At 42.0% G+C, this 20,133-nt stretch overlaps 1 protein-coding gene across 3 annotated transcripts in view; it reads left to right on the top strand.

The window, feature by feature from the left end:
- The first annotated feature begins 406 nt into the window (after positions 1-406).
- The window catches only part of FBXW11 (F-box and WD repeat domain containing 11), a 77,464-nt gene continuing 57,737 nt past the window's right edge, over positions 407-20,133 (top strand). Inside the window, exon 1 of one of the 3 annotated variants that reach the window (XM_059825136.1) lies at positions 407-462. In XM_059825136.1, the coding sequence (XP_059681119.1) occupies positions 418-462 (45 nt within the window). In that variant the 5' untranslated portion in view covers positions 407-417. Of the gene's footprint in view, positions 463-9,273; positions 9,285-17,629; positions 17,676-20,133 lie in introns of those variants that run through there. The other 2 variants (XM_059825137.1, XM_059825135.1) reach the window with 2 other exon arrangements.

The following is a 20,133-nucleotide window of genomic DNA, read 5'->3' as shown; positions in this document are numbered from 1 at the left end:
CCGCCACAGGGCCCTGGGGGAGGCGGCAGCCCTGCCCCAAGGCATAGCGGCCCCGGTAAGGCCTCCCGCTGCCTGGGACGGAGGAGACGGACACCCGCAACTCCCAACATCCCCCGCGCGGGCCGCGGGGTACGTCGGGAGGAGTCAGCAGCCAATGGCGGCGCGAGGCCGCGGGGGCCGCCGGGAATTGTGGTCGGTTACGACAGGGGCCGCGGGGGGCAGGTAGTGCCTCTCCTCTTCCGGGCGCCGTGACGTTCGGAGCACGCAGCGCGCGTGCGTCGGCGCGTGCGTGCGCGCGACGGGGGGGGGGGGGGGGGGGGCGGGGGAGTGAGCGGCGGCGGCGGCGGCGGCGGGGCCTGGCGGGCGCGGGGAGGCGGCGGGGGCGGGCGGGGCGCCGCGGCGGAGCTGCCCGCCGTTATGGAGCCCGACTCGGTGATCGAGGACAAGACCATCGAGCTGATGGTGAGTGGCCCCCGCCTCCCGCGCAGCCCCCCCCCGCCCCCCCCGGCCCCCCCCCCCCGGCAGGCCCCACCGCCGCGCCCGGGCCTGCGGGGGTCCGGCGCCGCCGCCCCGCCGCGAAGGTGGCTCCGGCGCGGCCGCCCTCGGCCCCGGCCCAGGCCCTCCCGGCCGGCGGCTCCCCCGGCCCGCGCCCCGCTCCGCTCCCCCCGCAGCCCCGCGGGGGGGATCCGCTCCCCTCCTCTCCTCCACCGCGGCCGTCGGTCCTGGCGACGCAGGCCGGGGCGCGACGAGCGCTTTAGTTTCGTTAAAAATAAATAAATAAAAATAATAAGCCCCCGGCAGAAGGCTGAGCCGGGCGGGGAGGCGCGGAAAATCGCGCCCGGTGCGCGGGTGGTGCGGGCACGTTGCAAAAACCGAAACCGAAATATCCCGAAGCACACCGGCGGTGCGGGGCTCGGGCTCCCGCCGCCTCCCCCCCCCCCCCCCCCCCCCTCAGCTGCAGCCTCTTCTTTGCCGCCGGGGCCTCCCCCCGGCCCCGCCGGACCCCCCGGGGCCCACCCCGGTGGCACTTGCGAGGGGCTGGCGGGTGCTGGGCGGCCCCGGGGGCGGGCGGGGGGGGGCGGATTTAAACTTCCAGCGGTGAGGATTTGGGGCTCCTCGAGAACCGGTGTCCCTCGGGTCGGTGCTGGGGGCAGCTCCCGTCTCCCCGGAGCCGTACCGGTGCTGGAGCTCCGGTCCAGCAAACCCGGTATTATCTAACTAGACCTAATTGGTGTATTTGTTATAGTCCCTAATTAACGCTTACGCCGCTAAATTCGGGTTAGTGGAGAGGCGGCCAGATGGAAGCAATAGAAAGAGAAAGGTTGGGTTTTTTTATTTAATATAAGCAAATCTTAGATCTCTATAGCCAAAAATTAGGGGACCCTAATTTTACCGCCTTTAGGGATGAATAAAATGAAGTTAGGTGCTGAGAGAGAATAATAATCACTAAATATCTTCTAGTTTATTTGTCATAAGCATAATTTGCTTTCACATACAAAATTTCACGCAATACTGCAGAATTGGGTGGTAAAATGCAAAAAATTGCTTTTAAGGCCCTCTGAAGGTGAGCTGGGTTCAGCAGAGACATTAAATGGGTTTTTTAGCCGGTAGAGTTCTTGCTAAACTACCTGGTCTGGAAAATAAGAACTTTTTTCGTGTGCCATCTGCTCTCAAGAAGCAGAAATTGAAGGAAAAAAAAAAAAGGCAAACCCAAAAAACCTTCGTGATTTTTTTTTTCTGTATTTGTTTCTGATCGCTGAGGCCAGTAGCTTAAAAGCTGTTCTTAGCGAGCCTCCTTTCCTGATCCCTATCGATTCGGTGATCTTGCATTTAACCGTGCGTGACATCAGAACTCGTTTCTGCGTTAGTGGACTGCAGCGTCGAGGATAAAAGCCGGGGGCGGCTGTGTGGGTATCTGTTTCAGGACGAGTCGCCTACAGAAAAGATGTCTATTAAATATCCGAGGGGTAAAGCGAGTTCTAGTGACTTTTTTCCTATCCGGAACAGAGGGTTACTAATACCCCTCAGCCTGGGGTTACGTGAGGTGCTAAAATAGCGTTTGAGGCTGGAAGGTACGTTTGCCTCGCTCAGCTTTCTTGCTTGTCTTTTTGTAAATGCTCTCCCATTTTAGAAGTCTCTTCTCTTGGGGGCCAAATTGTTAGCAGGCAGAAGCAAACGGAACTTTTGCTGATAACTGTTGTACTCTCTGTTATACAGTTGGACCTGGGAAATGTGCTAATCGATGCAAATATCGATGGGGTTATTAAGATTTTTATTATGTAGCAGGAGGTTTAAGACAGAAATTTTTCTCTCTTTCACAAGAAATTAATAAATATAAAAATTTAATGAGATGAGCAATGAATTCTGTAGTTTCCGGTAGAAAATGGTAGTCTGTAAAATGTCATTGGTAGTTGGATTTCATTTCAACCTTAGCGAAGGCTTGCATAGAAACACTTGTGTTTGAGTGTAAACGTGTCACTAAAATCACTGAAAGTCATTCCGAAATGAAGTCATGGCTTGGACGTTTTGCCTCCTTGTGTGTTGTAGAAGATAAGATTCTCCGGAAGATTTGTTTAAATACACAAAGCAGAAGTAGAAGCTGTATTGACTGAGTTTCCCTCAGTGATTTCAGTATTATATGCAAACTCTCGTATCGTTGTTAATGCTGGTGGCAAACATCCCTAAACCAGGGATCATCTTCGTGTGTCAGACGTAGTGGGATGCTTTTCTTTTTAAGAATGTTACTGTTTACTAAAAGCAGGATGTTTTATGCCTCTCTCTGATACAGGAGGTGTTTTTTGGTGCGCTTTGGGTACTCGATCCCTTCCCTCCAATGCCAAGGATGAGCCTATAGTAAATACAGGAGCAAAAGTAGGATGTGAAAGTTCTGAGGAGCAAATACAATGTAATTCTGAGTGGCTGATAAACAAGAGATAATGTGTCAACATGTTAATTGCATGGAAGTTTCAGAACATGATGTTCTAGCCCTCAACTGTGCCTTCACTGGATAGATCATTTGCATTTATTTAAAGAAAAATCAGTCATGGAAATAATACTGTTCTATTTTTAAAGCTGGAATCTAAGAGAAATATTTTAAGGTTTCAGAACGACAACTTTCATTTGCCGTATGAAGTTTTAGCGAGTGTTCTGAACTCACTGTATCTTTTAGGAGAGCTTAAGGCTTTACGTGTCTTGTTCTAGTTTTGTAAATCATGTCATCTAGCCGTTTTAACGGTGATGAGCAATTGATTTAGTTACGACATTTCATTTGTAGATGGTATCTAACTCTACAGGGAAGATACCCCTTGTCCATAGAAGTAATTTTAAGAGGTAGGAGGCCTCAAAGTTTAACTTGTGTTGGCTGTGGGGGGTCTAGGTTTAGGCTAACAGCGTATCTGATGGGGTTGTTTTTAGTTTAGATACCTTCATACTTATGCTGTCTCAGTTAAATGCTTTGCGTGAGTGGGCAAACTATTAGAAAATGAGTAGTAAGGAAGTAATCCGGAACAGATGGAGGGCTAGCCAAAATGATTGAAAGGGCTCTTTCTTCCCCTGGTTTTGATTTTCTCTGTGAAATTAGATAACTGTAACCTTCTTGCTCTTTTAAAGAATCAAATGTTTTTCTTTCTTAAGGTGAAGTACCATCGACAATGCTTTGTGAAATAGGTTTTTTCACCTACAGATTCTGAGTTGTGTATAAAATCTGTATTGGTCAGTTGCATCAAACCAGTTGTTATATGCGTTTGTCTTCAATACCTGCTAAAAGCCTTGTGTTTTTCATTTCTCAGGAAGCTTCACTGAACCATACTTTCGTTTTACCAGCAGACTCTCAAAGTAGGGGGTAATTAGCTTCTTAGTTTGTATTAAAGTGGTTGTAACAGAATACATAAGTATGGCAAATACATTTTTTTTTTTATGCAGGTTAAAAAGTTATGCGTTTATGGGCTGAACTGTGTGCAGCGTAAGATGTGTATAGTATAAAAAAAAAAATCTGTTGCTCCCAGGCTCTTGTACCCACCAGACACCGATGGGACGTGGTTACTGAAGCAGGAAGCCAACTGTGTGTAAATTCTCACACTTACTGAGCTTGTTATCATCTGCCTTTCCACTGTGTCCTTGATGCGCATGCTGTTCTCCAAACACAGATCCCCCTGCTGCAGAGTTGGCAGTTTAAATTCAATAAACACTGCTCCGTGGTAGTAGCATGCAGGGGTTATGGAAAGACTGTGCCTAGGAATAAAACCGACAAGCACTTGTTTACATTGAATTATCATGTGTATCTTAAAGTTATATATATGGAAAATATTCTTCCTAGTATACTACCTTTACTGTCTAGGACGTCTCTCTCTGTCTCTCATAAAAGTGTCCAGTGTTTAAGTGCCTCTGTAAATAATAAATGAAGAACTATAATTGAACACCTTGCCAAAAGTCTTTCAGTTTCTCCTGGCAGAACTTTGATGTGAGCTGAAGGTCTTCAAATTCAAAAGGTAACAATCTGAGAATAAAGTACATGGGCATGCCTTACCAGCAGCAACTTCTTCGGTAAATCACGCCAGGGGTACCTGAAGTACCTTGGGTTACTGCAACTGGAGATGGCTGTGCCCCCAAACTATTTAAAGCTTTACAGTGCAAAATAAATCTCAGCATTCTGTTTGGAAACTAAAATACAGCTGCTGTATGTATCTCAGTAGGACTGTAAGGTTCTGGCTTTTTTTCTTCCCTGTCTCAATCATTGCAAGCGAAAGAGGCAGTTACATTTTTGTAAATTTGTTCCACGCGTTCTTAGAGGAATCCTTCAAAGAGTTTACTTTTGTAGCGACAGAGATGGGCCAGGCAATGATCATCTTTGCATCTGAAACAAAGGAAGGTACTGTTCTAGCTCAAATGTGACTGGCTCTTAATCAAAGGCTGGGAGTAGATGGAGAGTTAGTAAGACACTTGTAAACCTGTGTGTAAACTAGTTGTGCTTTCTTCAGTAGGATAACAATATTTGCTTTGCAGTTATCTTTTTTTAATCGTCAGTAGCTAAATTAGCAGAGCTGAGAGCTGCATGTCAGGCGTTAAAGCAGGCAGTCAGTGGCATGCTGGACAGTTTCATACATGGGGGGGGAAAAAAGGGAATGGCTAGAGCCGGTATCTAAAGAGGCGGTGGTCAGGTGGCTGTTAGGAAGGCACAGGTGAGCCTTTGGGGCAGGGGATGCAAGATCTGTGCTGCTGCACAGGCTATCAGAGTGACAGTCACATTTCAGAGAGTGCCTGTAAGAGAAAGGTTTCAAATATGAAGAGAATAGATTGCTGTGACTTTGGCAGCAGTGCAGAAAATGGGAAGAAAGAGCTTAAGAAAGATGAATTAGAGCAAGGCAACTGAATTCCGAGCCAGCAGAGTGATGATGAAATGAGGGAAGTGGACAAAGAAGCGTGGAAAGCTGGATTTTTTGGGAAGGGTTAGATGAAACAATAGACTGAGTGGGGAGGTGGGGTGGCGAAGGGAAGAAGGGGAATACAAAGATGCGGAAGAGAGGTTATGAAGAAAAAAGTTACTTGGAGTTTGTGATCGTTATGGCAGGAGCCATCACTTTATACAGGTGAAGGAAAACTGCAGATGCTCCATTTGTAGGGAAAACTCTGAAACTGAATTGCTTTTAGTTCTTAATAAAAGTTGCGGTTTTCTTGGGGAGACTAAACACTGGTGTGTCACCAAAGGCCTTTTAAATCTTGTTTGAGATTCGGAGACTTTTTTTGCCTGACAGTGCAGTTAAATTTTCTAACATTCCTAAATTTTTCGACCTTTGCAACACCGCCGAGCCAAGTAAGATGCAGCAGAGAAAGTTCCCTTGCTGCCTGAAACACGTGTATTGCTTCTTGTGTGCGTGAGCACCGCTGGGGAGTTTTCAGGGTGATGAGTTGCCTGCGAGCTCTGGCTTGGGACCGGGAGGTCCTGAATGGTGCTCGTAAATCCAGTGTCCAGGTGTCACTGTGGAATGAGATCCCCATCTCCGCAGGCACGCTGGTATGCATGCCAGCTGCCCCTCTGAAGTGCTATTGGGTTGCTCCTTTAAAAAGTTGGGAAGCACGTGTATGCCATTTCTGCATTTCAGACTGTGCTGTCTGTATCCTTTAGGCAGAGTTGTTGAACGCCCCTGCAAATTTGGGTCACCCATAAGCGTTGCAGCAGCATCTCAGCAAAACAAACTGCCTTGTTACAAGCTGTACCCTTGGAGAGACTTGGGAACCTTCCTTGGAGGATGGATGTACCTTTTCGTTTCATGTGTGTTTTTTAAAACACCTTCGCTACTTGTACAATCAACTTGATGTATGTCTTTTGATGCATTACGTTTTATTGCTGTGGAGTTTAGAGGTCACTGTTGCTTTGGAATTTTCAGATTTAATCTTCCTGTGCTGCTTTGAGTGCTTGTGCAGCAGCGTGCAAAGTGAGATTGCTGATGGGTTGAAAATGAAATGGATGTTGCAGCAAACGTGCCAGTGCGAGAAGAATGATGTGTGGGAGAGAATAAGAGACCATGGTTGTAAGAGTGCTGCTCTGTGACAAGTAACTTTTTTGTTGCAAGGGAGAAAATAAATTGAAGGGAAACGAGAATATTTACTGCGTTATTTAAACGAGTGCTGATTAATAACAATACTTATGTTCCAGCTTTTTTCTCTGGCGATGTCGTCTTTATACTAATGCCACTGTTTATGTTGTTATATAATCTGATTTCTCGGTTTCATTTTCATAGTATTGACAGTACTTCATCATTCACAGAAAATCCACTTTTTCTGGAAAATCCCTTCCTTCCCCAGTTTATTGGTGTATTTATGAGCTCAGTGGTGCGACATCTGACAGCCTACTCTGTTTTCCTGTACTACTTCCACGCATTTCCCAATAAAAGTAGTGCACGATTGAGACCGGATAATGCAAAAATAACGCAAGGCCATTTGTATTTTAATAACAAAAAAGCGGCGACTCTTTTTGGAAACTTAATTTGCTTCTCATGCAGGCTAAATTAACGATGGGAGCGTTTGAAAGCATGTTGTTTCTTTGTTGCTTTGTTAATCCAGGTCTCCTCAGTACTTCTACCCTGGGAAATTAACGTTTTTATTGGGGATCAAAGAGTAGTTCAGCTTCCCGGGCCCATTTTTTGTACGAATGCAGACAGAAATCTGTAAGGTGTAGGTAGGTACCTGCTTGCTAGGAATAGGGACTGATGGGCTTGCTGGGTAAACCGGTAAAAAAAGCTTTTTGGGTCAACTTTTAGCTGTGGCAACGCTACAAAATTTTGGTTTGTTCATTGACTTAGAGAAACACAGCTATATATTCAGTGTTATGAGTTGCAGGGCTGCGTTCTGAGTTTCATACTGTTGAGGAGTTCTTGAACATGGAGTTTTGGTGCAAAAGAAGTTGTGAGAAGTAGCATTGTTTGCCTTTTTGTAAGGCATATGTTTGTATTTCAGGGTGGCTTGCACGATGGTGCTGTGTTCAAATCTTCGATCCTTTTCAGCCAAGCCAATTTAAAGGTTTCAGACCAAAATACATACAGCTCTTTGAAAATCTATACTCAGAATCTGTTTGCAAAACTTAAATTACAATTACAGCTTGTATTTGATAGAGAATCTTTTAGGCAATTCTATTTGGGCAGCGAAGGACTAGCCAGGGAAACCTGATATTCAGGCTGTCTCCATCACACCAGTACTTCTCGAGACACAAATCAGACCTGTGCTGTAACGCTTGCAAATGCTTTTAAGGAATGCCTTCATGGTGAAGTGCCTCTCCTTCCGACACCCTGCTGGCTTTATGACTTAGCAAATCAGTACATTTATGTAATTTGGATAGCTAGCTTCTTACTGAGCTGTATTGTACTCTTTAATGTTCTGAGTCATGCGCCTTGACATCTTATCACTTTACTTGGCAGCCTTAAAAATCCTAGATTGGACATGGTATCAGGCTTACAGTGCTGCTTTGTCCTTGAAATGTCACCCTGTAATCGCCTATTGCTTTACCAGTGTTAGAAAAGCAGAAAATCACCCCACGGTGAAGATACTCCCTTCTTCGGGTGGCTCTGGGCAGTCAGGGACATGACTGTCCTCATCGAGACAGTTTCTTGGCACAGCTGTGAACAGTGGCGGCTTCTCCCACCCTTCTTCAAGCTGCTGGTGCTTTGAGACGTGGGGCACAGTTGTAGAGGCTGAAGAACACTTGGTTCAGCTCTCCGGAGGTGTTGGAGAGCAGAGGAAAGAGCGAGAGACAGCGCTGGAACATTCTTCTCTGGATGCTGCAGCATTATGTTCTAGAGAACGTTGCTGTTGCTTCCGGCTGCTGTTAGGGGAAATTTTGTAGGCCATATCTCAAACTTTTTGAAGATCTGACTGAAGGCGCACAGTCTGGTCTATCTAGGATACGCTTTCTATTACACACGTGGTATGGGCTTTCTGCAGACTCCATCTTTTCTTAGGTGTTATTGTTAAAGCTGCTTTAAATAGTCACTTAGACTCTAAGTGTACTGCTGAAAGTACTGGATGAAGGCCTTTTATCATCTTGCTCAGTTAGAGGTGACTTTTTTCTTGTCTCAGGAGTAGCATGCCTTGGCTTGCTGTCTTCTAGTTCTAGATTGTTTTCCAGAGACACAGCGATACTGAAAATTCACTGAATTCAGCACTGTCATTCAGATCATAAGTGTCTCGCAGACTTCATCTTTGTGCTGCAGATGCGTAAGGCAAGTCAGATCATTTTGAGTCTGGGAACAGGGAACTAATCATTGCAACAAAATGCTTTAGAGCACGGATATGGCAAATCAGGAGAACTGTATAGGACTGTTTTGAAACCCTGCGTATTACCGTTCCGGCAGTTGATGGAGCAGGCTCGTGAGGCGTAAGCTGGCGGTTGAAGCTTTAGCATTTGCTTCGTTATTTGCGTTGTAGTTTCTTCTCATCTTCTTTCATCTTTGCAAAGCGAGCCGTAGCTCCAAAACACTTGTTGTGCATTGGGTGATTCAGGGCAGGTGAAAGAGCAATTTCTTGTCCCTAAATTCGTTTCTTTGTCTTAGATCCACCAATCCGATGTCCCCACTAACGTAGTCGTTACCGGACTGGTAAGGTGCCTAGGCTGCCTTGTCTCTCTAACAGCATTAGGAGTACGTAATTGGGATTTCGTTCAAGAAAGAAGTAGGTACACCAAGCTGAAGATGATTGGCTGCTCTCTTTTAACAGACAAGTCTGAGAAGGAAAACCCATTCGAATCCCCTTTCATTCTGGATTGGTGGATCTGAAGCCCAGAAACAAAGTTTCAGGTAAGAAGTCACCCTGTACTCTATCTTGCTGCTTCTGCTTAGATGAGTTTGTCCGCAAATTCAGTATCTTGCTTTAACTGCTTAATGTCCCTAAAGTGTTAGAACACACCAAGTTAGCTGCTGAGCTTAGTGTGAGAAAGGGCATATTCAGTAAATACACATGCAGTTTATTAGGAAATTGCAGCTCTACTGTGAAAAACAGACCTGGGAACGTAAGGTAGACTTGCCTTCTGCAGAGCTGGAAAGCAGTATCTACAGGTACAGGGGCCCTAAGCAAAAGGTTTACAAATCCTGCTTCTGAAAGGAGAAAGCAGCCTTACCAGTAACTTTGTTGAACTTCTCAGTCCAGTTCAGGAAAGTAATTGCTATCTGCTCTGATTTCTAGCCCTGTTCTCTGATGAGTCCGTCAGAAATTTGGAGAACTTGTCTAGTTGTTTGTAGTACAAATTCCAGTAGCTTTATCCTGCTGAAATGCCATTCGAAATTCTGTTGTGGGCAGCACTTGCAATCAGCCTTTTTACTCCTTCGTGAGATTTCAACGTAAAGTTCTGTTCCTCATTTCCAAAGCAGACCTGAGCCAGTTGTAAGGCACGGTTTTCAAGAGGAGCTTTAAAGTTACAGCGGGTTTATTTCAGAGCAGGGGAGTACGGTCGTATTTTGAGTCACGTTCCTCTGAGATTTTGAGATGACTCTAAAAGGCTACAACGTGTTATCTTAAAGACAGGTTTGGAAGGTATTTGTGTGCGTCAGGAAGGAAAGCCGGGTCCCTGGCTGATAGGAAAATAAAGTTACGTGAGTTAAATATCTGGTGTGAACAGGTGACCTGCACCTCTCCTAATGCCCAGCTTTATTGTAAGTTAGTGCTTTACTGAACTTGGCAACTTATTTCTAAAGTTAGAACGAAGCAGTATGCCTCAATTCCTTTTGATATTAATAGCAATAACACTAAGCCGCTTGAGTGTTCTCTTTTGTAGACAGCTATTAAAGCGAATGTTAAGGCCTCAATATTTAATCTACTGCAGAAGAAACTCTTGTAGGTGCTGTTGATCTCATGTATTGTTTTAGCTCTGCGTTTGTTTTGCTGGCGTGGTATTTTGTGTAAAAATTATCTTGAATTTACTCGATGAATACATATATAATGAATTATTTGTGCACAGGGTACTGTTGTTTCCTGGTTTGATTTTTTTTTTTTGAGTACTTGAATTTTATTTGGTTAGGGTGGAGAAGTCTTGGGCATGCTTTTTTAGTAAAATTCTTTAAAAAAAAAAATGTGAGGGAAAAATCTAAGGGAAATACACATCAACCTTAGCCTGACACATTTCTTGCAGTCTCGTCTAATATCAACTTGAATTTGTCCCACACACCAGCCGGACTCACCTTGGAGTTAACACTGCAAAATAACATCTTCCCGTGGAATATTTGCTGTTCAGGGTGTGCCTTTTTCTAAAATGCGAGAATGGGGAGGCAGAAGTGAACTTGGCATCTTTAATGATGAAAACTGAAAAGAGGAAATAATTTAAAATACATTGGGGGGGGGAAAGAGGAAGCATAAATGTGTACTCCTGCTGATTAAGATCTCTGATGTTATGATATTTAATATCACTTAACTTTTAGAAACATGAAACAGTCCTACCAAAGGCAGTAGTAAAGCCAAGTTGAACTTGAGTGCAAGTATATGCAGGTTGGAGGCTTAGTTCTTGCCCAGGTTTTGAGTCTTACATTTCAAAAAGTAAAATGTAATTCACCTATCAAAGGCTGTGTAAATATTCCTCTGGAGCATTTGATGTACAAACCCTGAATGTGAAGCTAGCATTTTATTATGTACCTGAGCCCAGACTTCATATGCGCCTAAACTTGTCAAGTTAAAGTGCACGCTGCCTTGTCTGTACTAGATTTTTAGGTGGGGTTAATATTATTTTTAGATTGTGTTAGGCCTCATCCTTAAAAACTTAATACAAAAAAGAGTCTAAGACAACTTTTAACATCTTAGACAAGTTTCAGCCACATTTTTCTACTATTTCAATTGGCAGTGCTAGCTCCGGTTTCAGTGTTTCTCTTTTTTCCCCCCTCCCCGTTATGATTTACTATGAGCAGGTGTGCTGCTGTCTGTAGATGTCTGTAACACCTCTGTTCCTGCTGCGTAAGAGCATAGGAAAGCCATTTTTCTTTTGAAATGGCCTTTTTTTATGTAACATAGGATACGTTAATTCAGAAAGGAATATCACGCTTCTGGAGTTTTGAAACTGGGGGAATTGGGGGAGTTTTGAAACTGGGGGAATTCATGTATGTACATGAAGGAAGCAAGGGTTCACCTAAATAGCGCGTATTTTGGAAAAATGTAGATGATTTCAGTTAACGTTCAGGGTGACTTATGTAAATGTATTAGGATTTTCTTCCTAGCCTTTTGTATCTTCCTGAAAACAAGATACTGCATCTCATGTGTCTTATCCTGATGAATAAATTATAATGGAGTAATAAGATTGTTGTTATATTCAAAGAAAGCATTTAATCTTTTCTCCACTGAACCCATATTCCTTTTGTAGCATTCGTTTTGTTGTAGCAAACGCATACTTTGATCTTCAGGAGCAGAGTGGGACTGCGTTATCGATCGCCCTTCTGTGAATTCATTGTCCTATCTTGAAGAGCGGTGTGGTAATGAGGAGAATTTATCTGATAAATTATTTTCCCTTTGCCTTGCTTTAAATTTCCTGATTCCTCACTTAGTATTTTTCCCCAAATGCAAGAAGCTTACGTGCGGATCTTGAATGGCTATTGGAAGGTTGTAACATGGAGAGATTTTTATTTTGAATGGCAATCATTTACCTAAATAGATTTTTCTCATGGAAGTGTGACTCAGCTATTGGTTACCTATTGTTTTTTTTAGAATGATCTGATAACAATGAAGGAATAATCAAAAACATTTCACAAGTTAAAATGAGTTTGCAACTCAGTGGATACTTATTTTTGAGAAATTCACTTCTGCATTTGTAGTTCGTCGAAGGACAGAAACGCAAGAGTAAATTACATCTAAGACAAATTTCTTGACCTGAGAATGTAGCCGTTCTTAAACTGAAGCAGAACACTCGAATGCATATGTAAAACTCCATGGAATTTGGAAATATATTGTACGAACGGTACTCAAACGGCCTTCCAAGTCAGATGCTCAAGACTGGACGTGAGGTTGCATTTTGGACATGGAAAAGGTAGTGGTGTGATGGCACCGATTCCAACAAACTCGTATGGAGCATGTGAATACACTGCATCTCTCAAGGGACAACTTGGTTTCGAAATGAGAATAGAAAGAGTACAAAGTACTCCTATTGGTCTGACGTAAATTGTTTCTTTGTTTTCGAGTACCTCGGCAAAGATATTCAATGTTGTGCCAAAATGTGCAGCGTAGTGAATGTGTTATCGTGCCAAGCCAGGCTGTCACTTGTGGAACACGCGTATTTGTGTTACGTGCATGCCCCCCGCACTTTATTTCTGATTAAGTATTCACACTTAAGAGTATATTTTGACATTTTTTTACTTTTCCACCTCTTGCAAATATTCAGACTACTTGTTCCGATAGCTGGTTGGTTCAACACTGTTCTGCTTGTCACTATTTTGAATGAATCACTTAAGGTAAAAACACCAGGTAAGATCTGGATGATATCCCAGCTAGCAAAAGGGGCTGGTGTTTGCTGAGTAGTTGGCAACTGTTCCCTGCTGAGTGTAAAATAATACTGAAGGCCTTTGAACAGCGTTACTGCCTTATATTTTTTCTGTCTTATTGTGGTTAATGCTGATTTTTGAGAAACTAAGATCTGAGCTTGATATTAAATTTGACTTAGGATGATATAGCTTTCATAAACGGTCATACTGTCCTTAAGTCTAAGTTTGCTTTTCAGAATACCCCTTTTTTAGCATTAAATCTGAGCTACTGTGGGATGTGCCTGTCATTCCCAGCCATAGAGCGTGTTTTACGTAACAGCGGTTAGCCCATGATTTTAGCAATATTAAGTGCTAATGGAAATAAAGAACTATCAGTTCTGTTGGTCTAGGCTTAAATCAAAGTAAATCAAACTAAGCAGTAAATTTCCAACGTTGAATAACATTCAAGTTTCTTCCAGCTAAAAACCTGAAGAGTATTCAGAACGAAGGTTGAAGTTTTTCGGTTGTACCTGACTTTGCCAGTCTGAATCTCTATTCGTAGCCTTGTGGACCTCCAGAACATGAACTAAGCTTACTGAGGAGCTGGTTTGTTGTCACAAGAAAGTTGGAAAAAGCATTTCAGACTTCAGGATTCGGAAACTGGAATGATTTGTTAGGTTCTTAGGTTCAATTTGGTTTTGTAATAAACTGCATAAGAAAAAAGTTGTTGCAGGAGGAGTGAATTCATATAATGGGTAATGCTCCCTAATAAAACGGGGTAAATCAGCTCCTTTATTTGTTTTACTATGGTTTTCTTTGAAATTCCAAAATACCTCCCCTCGCCAATCTTTTTTGGACCCTATCTAGAAACTGATTTTCAAAAGCAAGGATATTTTTGCTTTAAGAACAGAATTTCCCAAATTGTAAACACACCAATAAATTTCGATTCCTTAAATTGCCTTGTAGAAGTAAAATAAATGCGGTGAAAAATTCCGAGTTTTATAAATACTTCATAAAACTTCCAGCAATAAGGCTTGGTTATGTAAATGCTGTCATTCTTAATTACGACATTGCAGTATTTCCATCACTGGGTATCAAAGGTGTATTAGTTCCATCAGGAACACAGGCTGTAGTCTGTATTAATTTCTTGAGCAATTTAGTGGGCTTTATAGGATAAATGCGTGATTTTATTTTTTTAAGGGGTAAGAAAGTGTGAGGATTTCTGTTTGGACGTAACTCTGAATTTCAGATGAAATGTAAGGTTTCTGGCCATTTTGCAGTGCTTTAACAAAATAGCAGCGCTGTACACCTATGAGAAGTACAAGGTGAATAAAAACTTTGGATTGTTCAGGGGCTGATAGGTGGGGTTTTTTTTTTGGTGCCTCTATCCTAAAAGTTTACTATTTTAGTATTTAGCTTTACTATTAATATAAGAAGTTCTTAGCATCTGACCTTTAAAGACAGTGAAGCATATTCTTTTTTTACTGATACTTTATAGTTTCGAATGCAAAGGCAAGCATTTGCGTAGATTCCTTAAATTTGAGATTTAAGATTGAAACCTAAATCTTGAAATGTAATTCCTGAGGCTGGACCACCAAAGCAGTTCTTTGTATATAGAATTACAATCAATCATATAATAATGATAAAATTAATGTATTCTCTTCCCAAGCATAAGGCATCTAAAAGATCAGAATGAGGGTTTCTATTTGTCTTTATTCTTTCAGCATCCTTCCCTCTTTGCCACAAAGCTGTAAAGCCCCTCTTTCATCTGCTTGCTCCTCCCCTGCAAGTAGTGCTTTCAGATGAACGTGAGTCGATTAAAACTCCGCATTGCATATTACTTTGGTCCTTAAAATTTGAGGTTTTGATCGGCTTTATCCTAACCTGTATGGTTCTGTTGTCTGCCGGTGGGATTGACACTGGTTTATAGGTGCATTTAATATTAAGCCCGTTGGCCAGTGCCATTTTCCCTTTCCCAAACTTTATTAAATAGCGCTGTATCTCCCTGGCATCCTGACAAAAGGCAAGTGGAAAGTGAAGGCGTAAGTTCAGGCTCTTGTTATGCAAAAATTAAACCCTTAGTATGCTATTCTGCTTTTATTTATGACAGTTCCTATGCAAGCAGGGTCAAGAAATAATGTGTCAGTGAAGCACACAAATATTTGCACATTCCTGTTTTAGTGTGAAGTAGAATGCAATATTTAATTTGTAGTATTGTGCAATAACATTGCTACAGCTATGTGTCCAGTGATTTTTAGAAATCCTTTTACTCAGGGTTTCGTAATACAGTGGAAAGGTTTTTGTGTGGCTTAAACTTGGCATGGAAATGGCCTCTGTGTTTAATGTGCTTTGAACTAAATTAAAAAATTGTTCTCAAGTTGCCCATATTTCTCTTAAGTTCTTAAAATTCAGCTTATTGAGCTAGAGGAGTTCCTAAAAGAAAACACAGTCTAATAACCTAAACCAGTGATTTTTAGCTTATAATTTGTGGACTCCGGTAGGTGTAGATTCATTATACGCACAGTTTTGTACATCTTCGCTGAAAATCTTAGGAGAGAAGCTTGTTGTGTTTCTCGATCAATGACTTACTAAGTGATGTGAGCAGAATTAAAATTTTTACCGGGCCTGTATGTTTAAAAACGCAAAAATTTATTTGGGCTTCAAGAAATACCTGCAGCGATGCCCTGAATTTCCATGGTTCAGTGTTGCGGAAACACCATTCAGGTATTGTGCCAAATAGGATTAAATAATGAAACAGATTAGAAAGGAAGTTTCTTGAGTTATATACGCTTGTTTTGAAGCAGAGCTGTAAACTGTCTCTATAAGCTCCTGCATCTTCAATATCACAATCAGTGGGTTTGAACAGTACATCCTATCTTTCTTTAAAAATACAGAAATTTTTTTTTTTCTTGGTGTCACATTGAAATTAAGGTAGTTTCCCTAATGTCACTGGTTGACTGTCTTGGAATAATTCTGGGAACTAAATTTCAAGTGTTTGTGTGAGGACATGTCAAAGTAAATTATTGCAAAGTAATCATAGATAAAATGGATTAATGACTTGATAGCTAAATGAAAAATCACATTTCTCTAGACTTTAAATAGGAAACTTGTAATAATAGAAAACTGTGATTTGTTTTGATACTGAAGGATGAATAATACCATATAGCACAAATATATTTATTTTTACCTCTGTACGTAAGGTATATACCTGCACTCATCACACGACGAGTGCGTAGTCCACAACATCCATATGGATTCGCAACCTTCCCGCTGGATAAGAGGCGAGAGAATTCCAGTGTGGTTTGGGGCTGAAAATATTAGGCTTTCTTTTGTTTTATTCATAAGATAGGCAATAATAAAAAAAAGTTTTTGACCTCCTTAGTTGCTCTGGGCTCCCTCCTTCTCCTCGTTACTGGCACAATAACCGCTTGCCCTGAGTCTTCACCTCCAGTTACTCCACTTTCAACTTTGATCTCTGTGGGATTTTTCTTTTAAAGATCTCATGTTTGGTATAACTAAATGGGAAGCCTGGGTGAAAAATACTGAAAGCTAAGTCTGTGCCCAATTTTAGAGCTGGGTTTGTGCCCTGCTTGATAGTGAGGGATTGAATCCTTTTCCCTGACTTTATCTGATGGTTATGTAGTGTATGTACTATTCTGGCCTTAAAAGGAACTGTGAAATAATATCATGGAGCTATAAAAGGTTTGGGGAGTCTGTCTGCATCAAATTTTTTCAGCTTCAGAAAAGAAATAAAAAGGATTTCCAAACTTTTCCTAACTTCTAGTGTCAGCAGCGTGGAATCTGGCAGTTGAGCTTGGTTCCTTCTGGCTTGGGTGGTGGTATGAGTAATAAATGTAGTTAGGGTGTAATTTGGCTTTAGGATACCCTCAACTGATAATACACACTTTTTTCCCTAATAATCCATTTAATGAGGATACCGTGCATCTCGACTAAGCAGAACTTGGTCTTGCAATTTGACCTTAGCTAGGTGGTGTTCCTCTCTAAAAAAACCACTTATTTTTTGTTGTTGTTGTGTCGGTGTCCCAGTACGTAGACTGTGACCTCAGAAGTTAATGTCGGCTTTGCTGTCAGAATAAATAAGCACAAATTGTTTGAGAAAGTTGAGACAGCGCGGGGTGCCAAACCTTAATTACCGAAGCTCCTCCAGGTTGTATTCTAAAGACTTGCCACCCTAATGAAAAGCTCCTGCGCTTCTGTTCCCCGAGGGTGACTGCAAAGGTAAAAACCTCGCCAGCAATTACGGCCAGGCCACTTTGCTGAGTAAGGCATCTTCCCCCGTTGCAGCAGACCTTCTTTTGTCGGTAGCAGTATGTGGACGCATCGCTGAACTGATGGACCCAAACTGTGACAACTCTGATACTACTGGTAGTAAGTTAAAATGTTCAGCTGGGCACTAAAGCCCAGTGGTTGCAAATGAGGAAAATCAGCTCGTTATCCTTGACAGGACAGAGGGATGGCTTATTTTCTGAAAAGGATCTTCAGTTGTTATTTTACCCTTGGCCGCTAACCTTGTGATTAATATAGAAATAACATAGATAAATACCCACGTTAACATACTAATGAGTTGCCTGCCTTGAGTGATTCGTTGTGGCATCTAACCGCTTCTTCTCTTCCTTCCTTTTTGTCACCCTGCAGTGTTCTGTGCCAAGGTCTTTGTGGCTAGGCTGCTCCAACCTGGTAGAGAGCATGTGCGCACTGAGATGCCTGCAGAGCATGCCCAGTGTCAGATGTCTCCAGGTGCCTTTCTTCTTTCTTGTTGTAAATGTTATGCGTATGCTGTTGAACATTTGTTAAACTCTGAGGACTCTGTTTAATCAAATTGTTAAGTCTGCTAAATGTTTTTTTTTTTTTTTTTTTTGTGCATCCTTTTCTGAAATCTTCTACTTAACTGCATTGTAGGAGTGAATCTTAAGAGGGCTTTCTGTACAGTAGGCTCTTGCGGGGGGTGGTGAGCTTTTGTGTTTTATTGCCTGTTTACTGAAGTTGTGATATAAGTAGCATAGTTGTGCATGTTGCCTGCTACGTTTTGCTTTCTCGTTTAATTTAAAAAAAAAAAAATAATGAGCTTTGCCATTTCTCTTACATTGCAATGAACTGACTAGTCTGTAATATCTGTGTGATTTTAATTTAGAAAGGATAAGCTTTTTATTTTCTGACTAAGCGTGATCCTGGTTATAGCCTTACATTACAGTCGTTGCGCATGTTTGAATGCAGACCAGTTAGTACGGAGTCCTGGAGCTCTTTGGGTTACTCGTTACCTTACCTTCTTAACTTGTAAAAAGTGAAGAACGAGGGACGGGGGGTTTACTTTGCATAGAAGACCACTAAACCTCAAGTTCTCTGTTGTTTTTCTTCTAGTAAGCTGTTGAAGCTGAGCCTGCGTAATTTATAGATGGGGGAATTGCTGCTGTTTCTTCACTGGTTTGGGAGGGATTGAAAACGATAAAAAGGGAGATTTTGATACCAGTTAACAATTTTGAACTCCCAGGATATTTACCTTGGAAAGAGAATGCAGAACATGTGTAGTAACTGTGTGGCACTTCCTAAAGTGTTTCTGAATGTAACATTTTCAGCGGAACATAGCTGCTATTTAATATTAGTATCTCTTATAACATAATAGCATTATTCAGTGGTTCAGCCTTTCATGTGTACAAAAGGAATACTTAAAAGAAATTGCTTTTGTGAATGAAAACTTAAACAAATTGAGTTTTGTTTGCAGTCAGTCCATTTGAGTTCAGACGCTGGATATCATGAGTGCCTTGCCTTAGAGAGTAACCATTTATTTCAAAACCTCTCCTCTTGCCTGCAAAATGTGGCCGCTTGAGTTCCAGCAAATTTGAGTTTCAGAATGAAAAATTTCTTCAAAATTTCTGTTAAAACACAAGCATGTTTTTCTGTTTGAATTATTTATGTTTCCAATTTTGAAATACTATTCAAAGGGGGGGGAAAAAAATCCCATGACCAAGATAAATGTATAGATGGATAATACAATTTTATAGAAATTGGCGCTGTATCGTGGCCAAATAATGGTTATAGCAGATGCTTATGGTCACGACAGTGCAAGTCACAGAGGTTTGGTGTCCGTCTTGGGAATATTTACAAGCTAGTTCTAATATCCTGCTCTGTTTCCCTGATCCCTAGTATTCACCCCCTCATTGTAAAAGTAAAATAAAACCTTTTCCAGTGAGAATTCTGAATTTTTTTTTTCCTCCTGGGACCTAACTTGTCAGTGGCCAAAGAGTATCTCAGAATTTTTCAGCAAGTGATCATAGTTGTTGCTAAGGAGGACAGTGATGTTGGGAGTAGCTTGGATGGGGTCTGGTGGGATGGACCAGTAATGGTTTCAAGGCTTCTTGATGAACCCCGGTGAGAGATGGGAGCGGTGAGCTTGAAACAACCGCTGCTTTGCTGTCGTGAGGCTGTTCTGCGGTGCAGTCCCAGGGTTGCAATCCTTCACTTTCATGCTTCATTTTTTTTTATACCTGACCTTTGAATTTGTGACTTATGCCTAACTGTATCTAACAGCTTGAGAACTGTTTCAGGGTAGGAGTAGTTTTGCTTTTAATAACTGTTGTTTAAATGGTGGGTGTAGATCTTGGTTTCGTGGGCTACAAGCCTTAAGGGGGGGCTAGCAGCTGCGGGACCCACATGCAATGAATTTCAAAAAGACACGTCAGGCCAGGGGGGTCCTTAAGCTCAGGAGCCCTGCTGCAGGCAAGGCGTGCATCGCTGCAAATACCTGGTTTGGGAATTGTAGGGAGTCCCTTAACGATGAATCCGAGAACTTTATGGCTGCCCCCCAATTTCTTAGAAATCAGCTCTTTGGAAATTTCTCATCAGCTTAGCACATCATGGCAAATGAATTGGTTCCCTCCCCCGTCCCCCCCCAACCAAACTTTTTATTAAAACAATATTACAACCCAATAAAATCTCTATATTCAATTGAAATAATAGTAAACCTATTTATTAGGAACACTTTTTGCTTTCTGCCACAGTATCTATCAGTAGGTACGTAGTAGTTAATTGTAAATTGAACAGGTGAAAGCTCAGACCAGGCTGGGGGTAGATTAATTGATGCAGAATACATTGTATGAAAAACTTCTGTTGGTAGTATTGATTACAAGATAAAATAGAATACCGTGTGTTCACAAGCGTACTGCTTTATACACGAGATATTTGGAAACCTGTTATCACA

Source organism: Gavia stellata, chromosome 16 (assembly GCF_030936135.1).
Source record: "Gavia stellata isolate bGavSte3 chromosome 16, bGavSte3.hap2, whole genome shotgun sequence".
NCBI lineage: Eukaryota > Metazoa > Chordata > Aves > Gaviiformes > Gaviidae > Gavia > Gavia stellata.
This window is presented reverse-complemented; position numbering and strand designations above follow the sequence as displayed.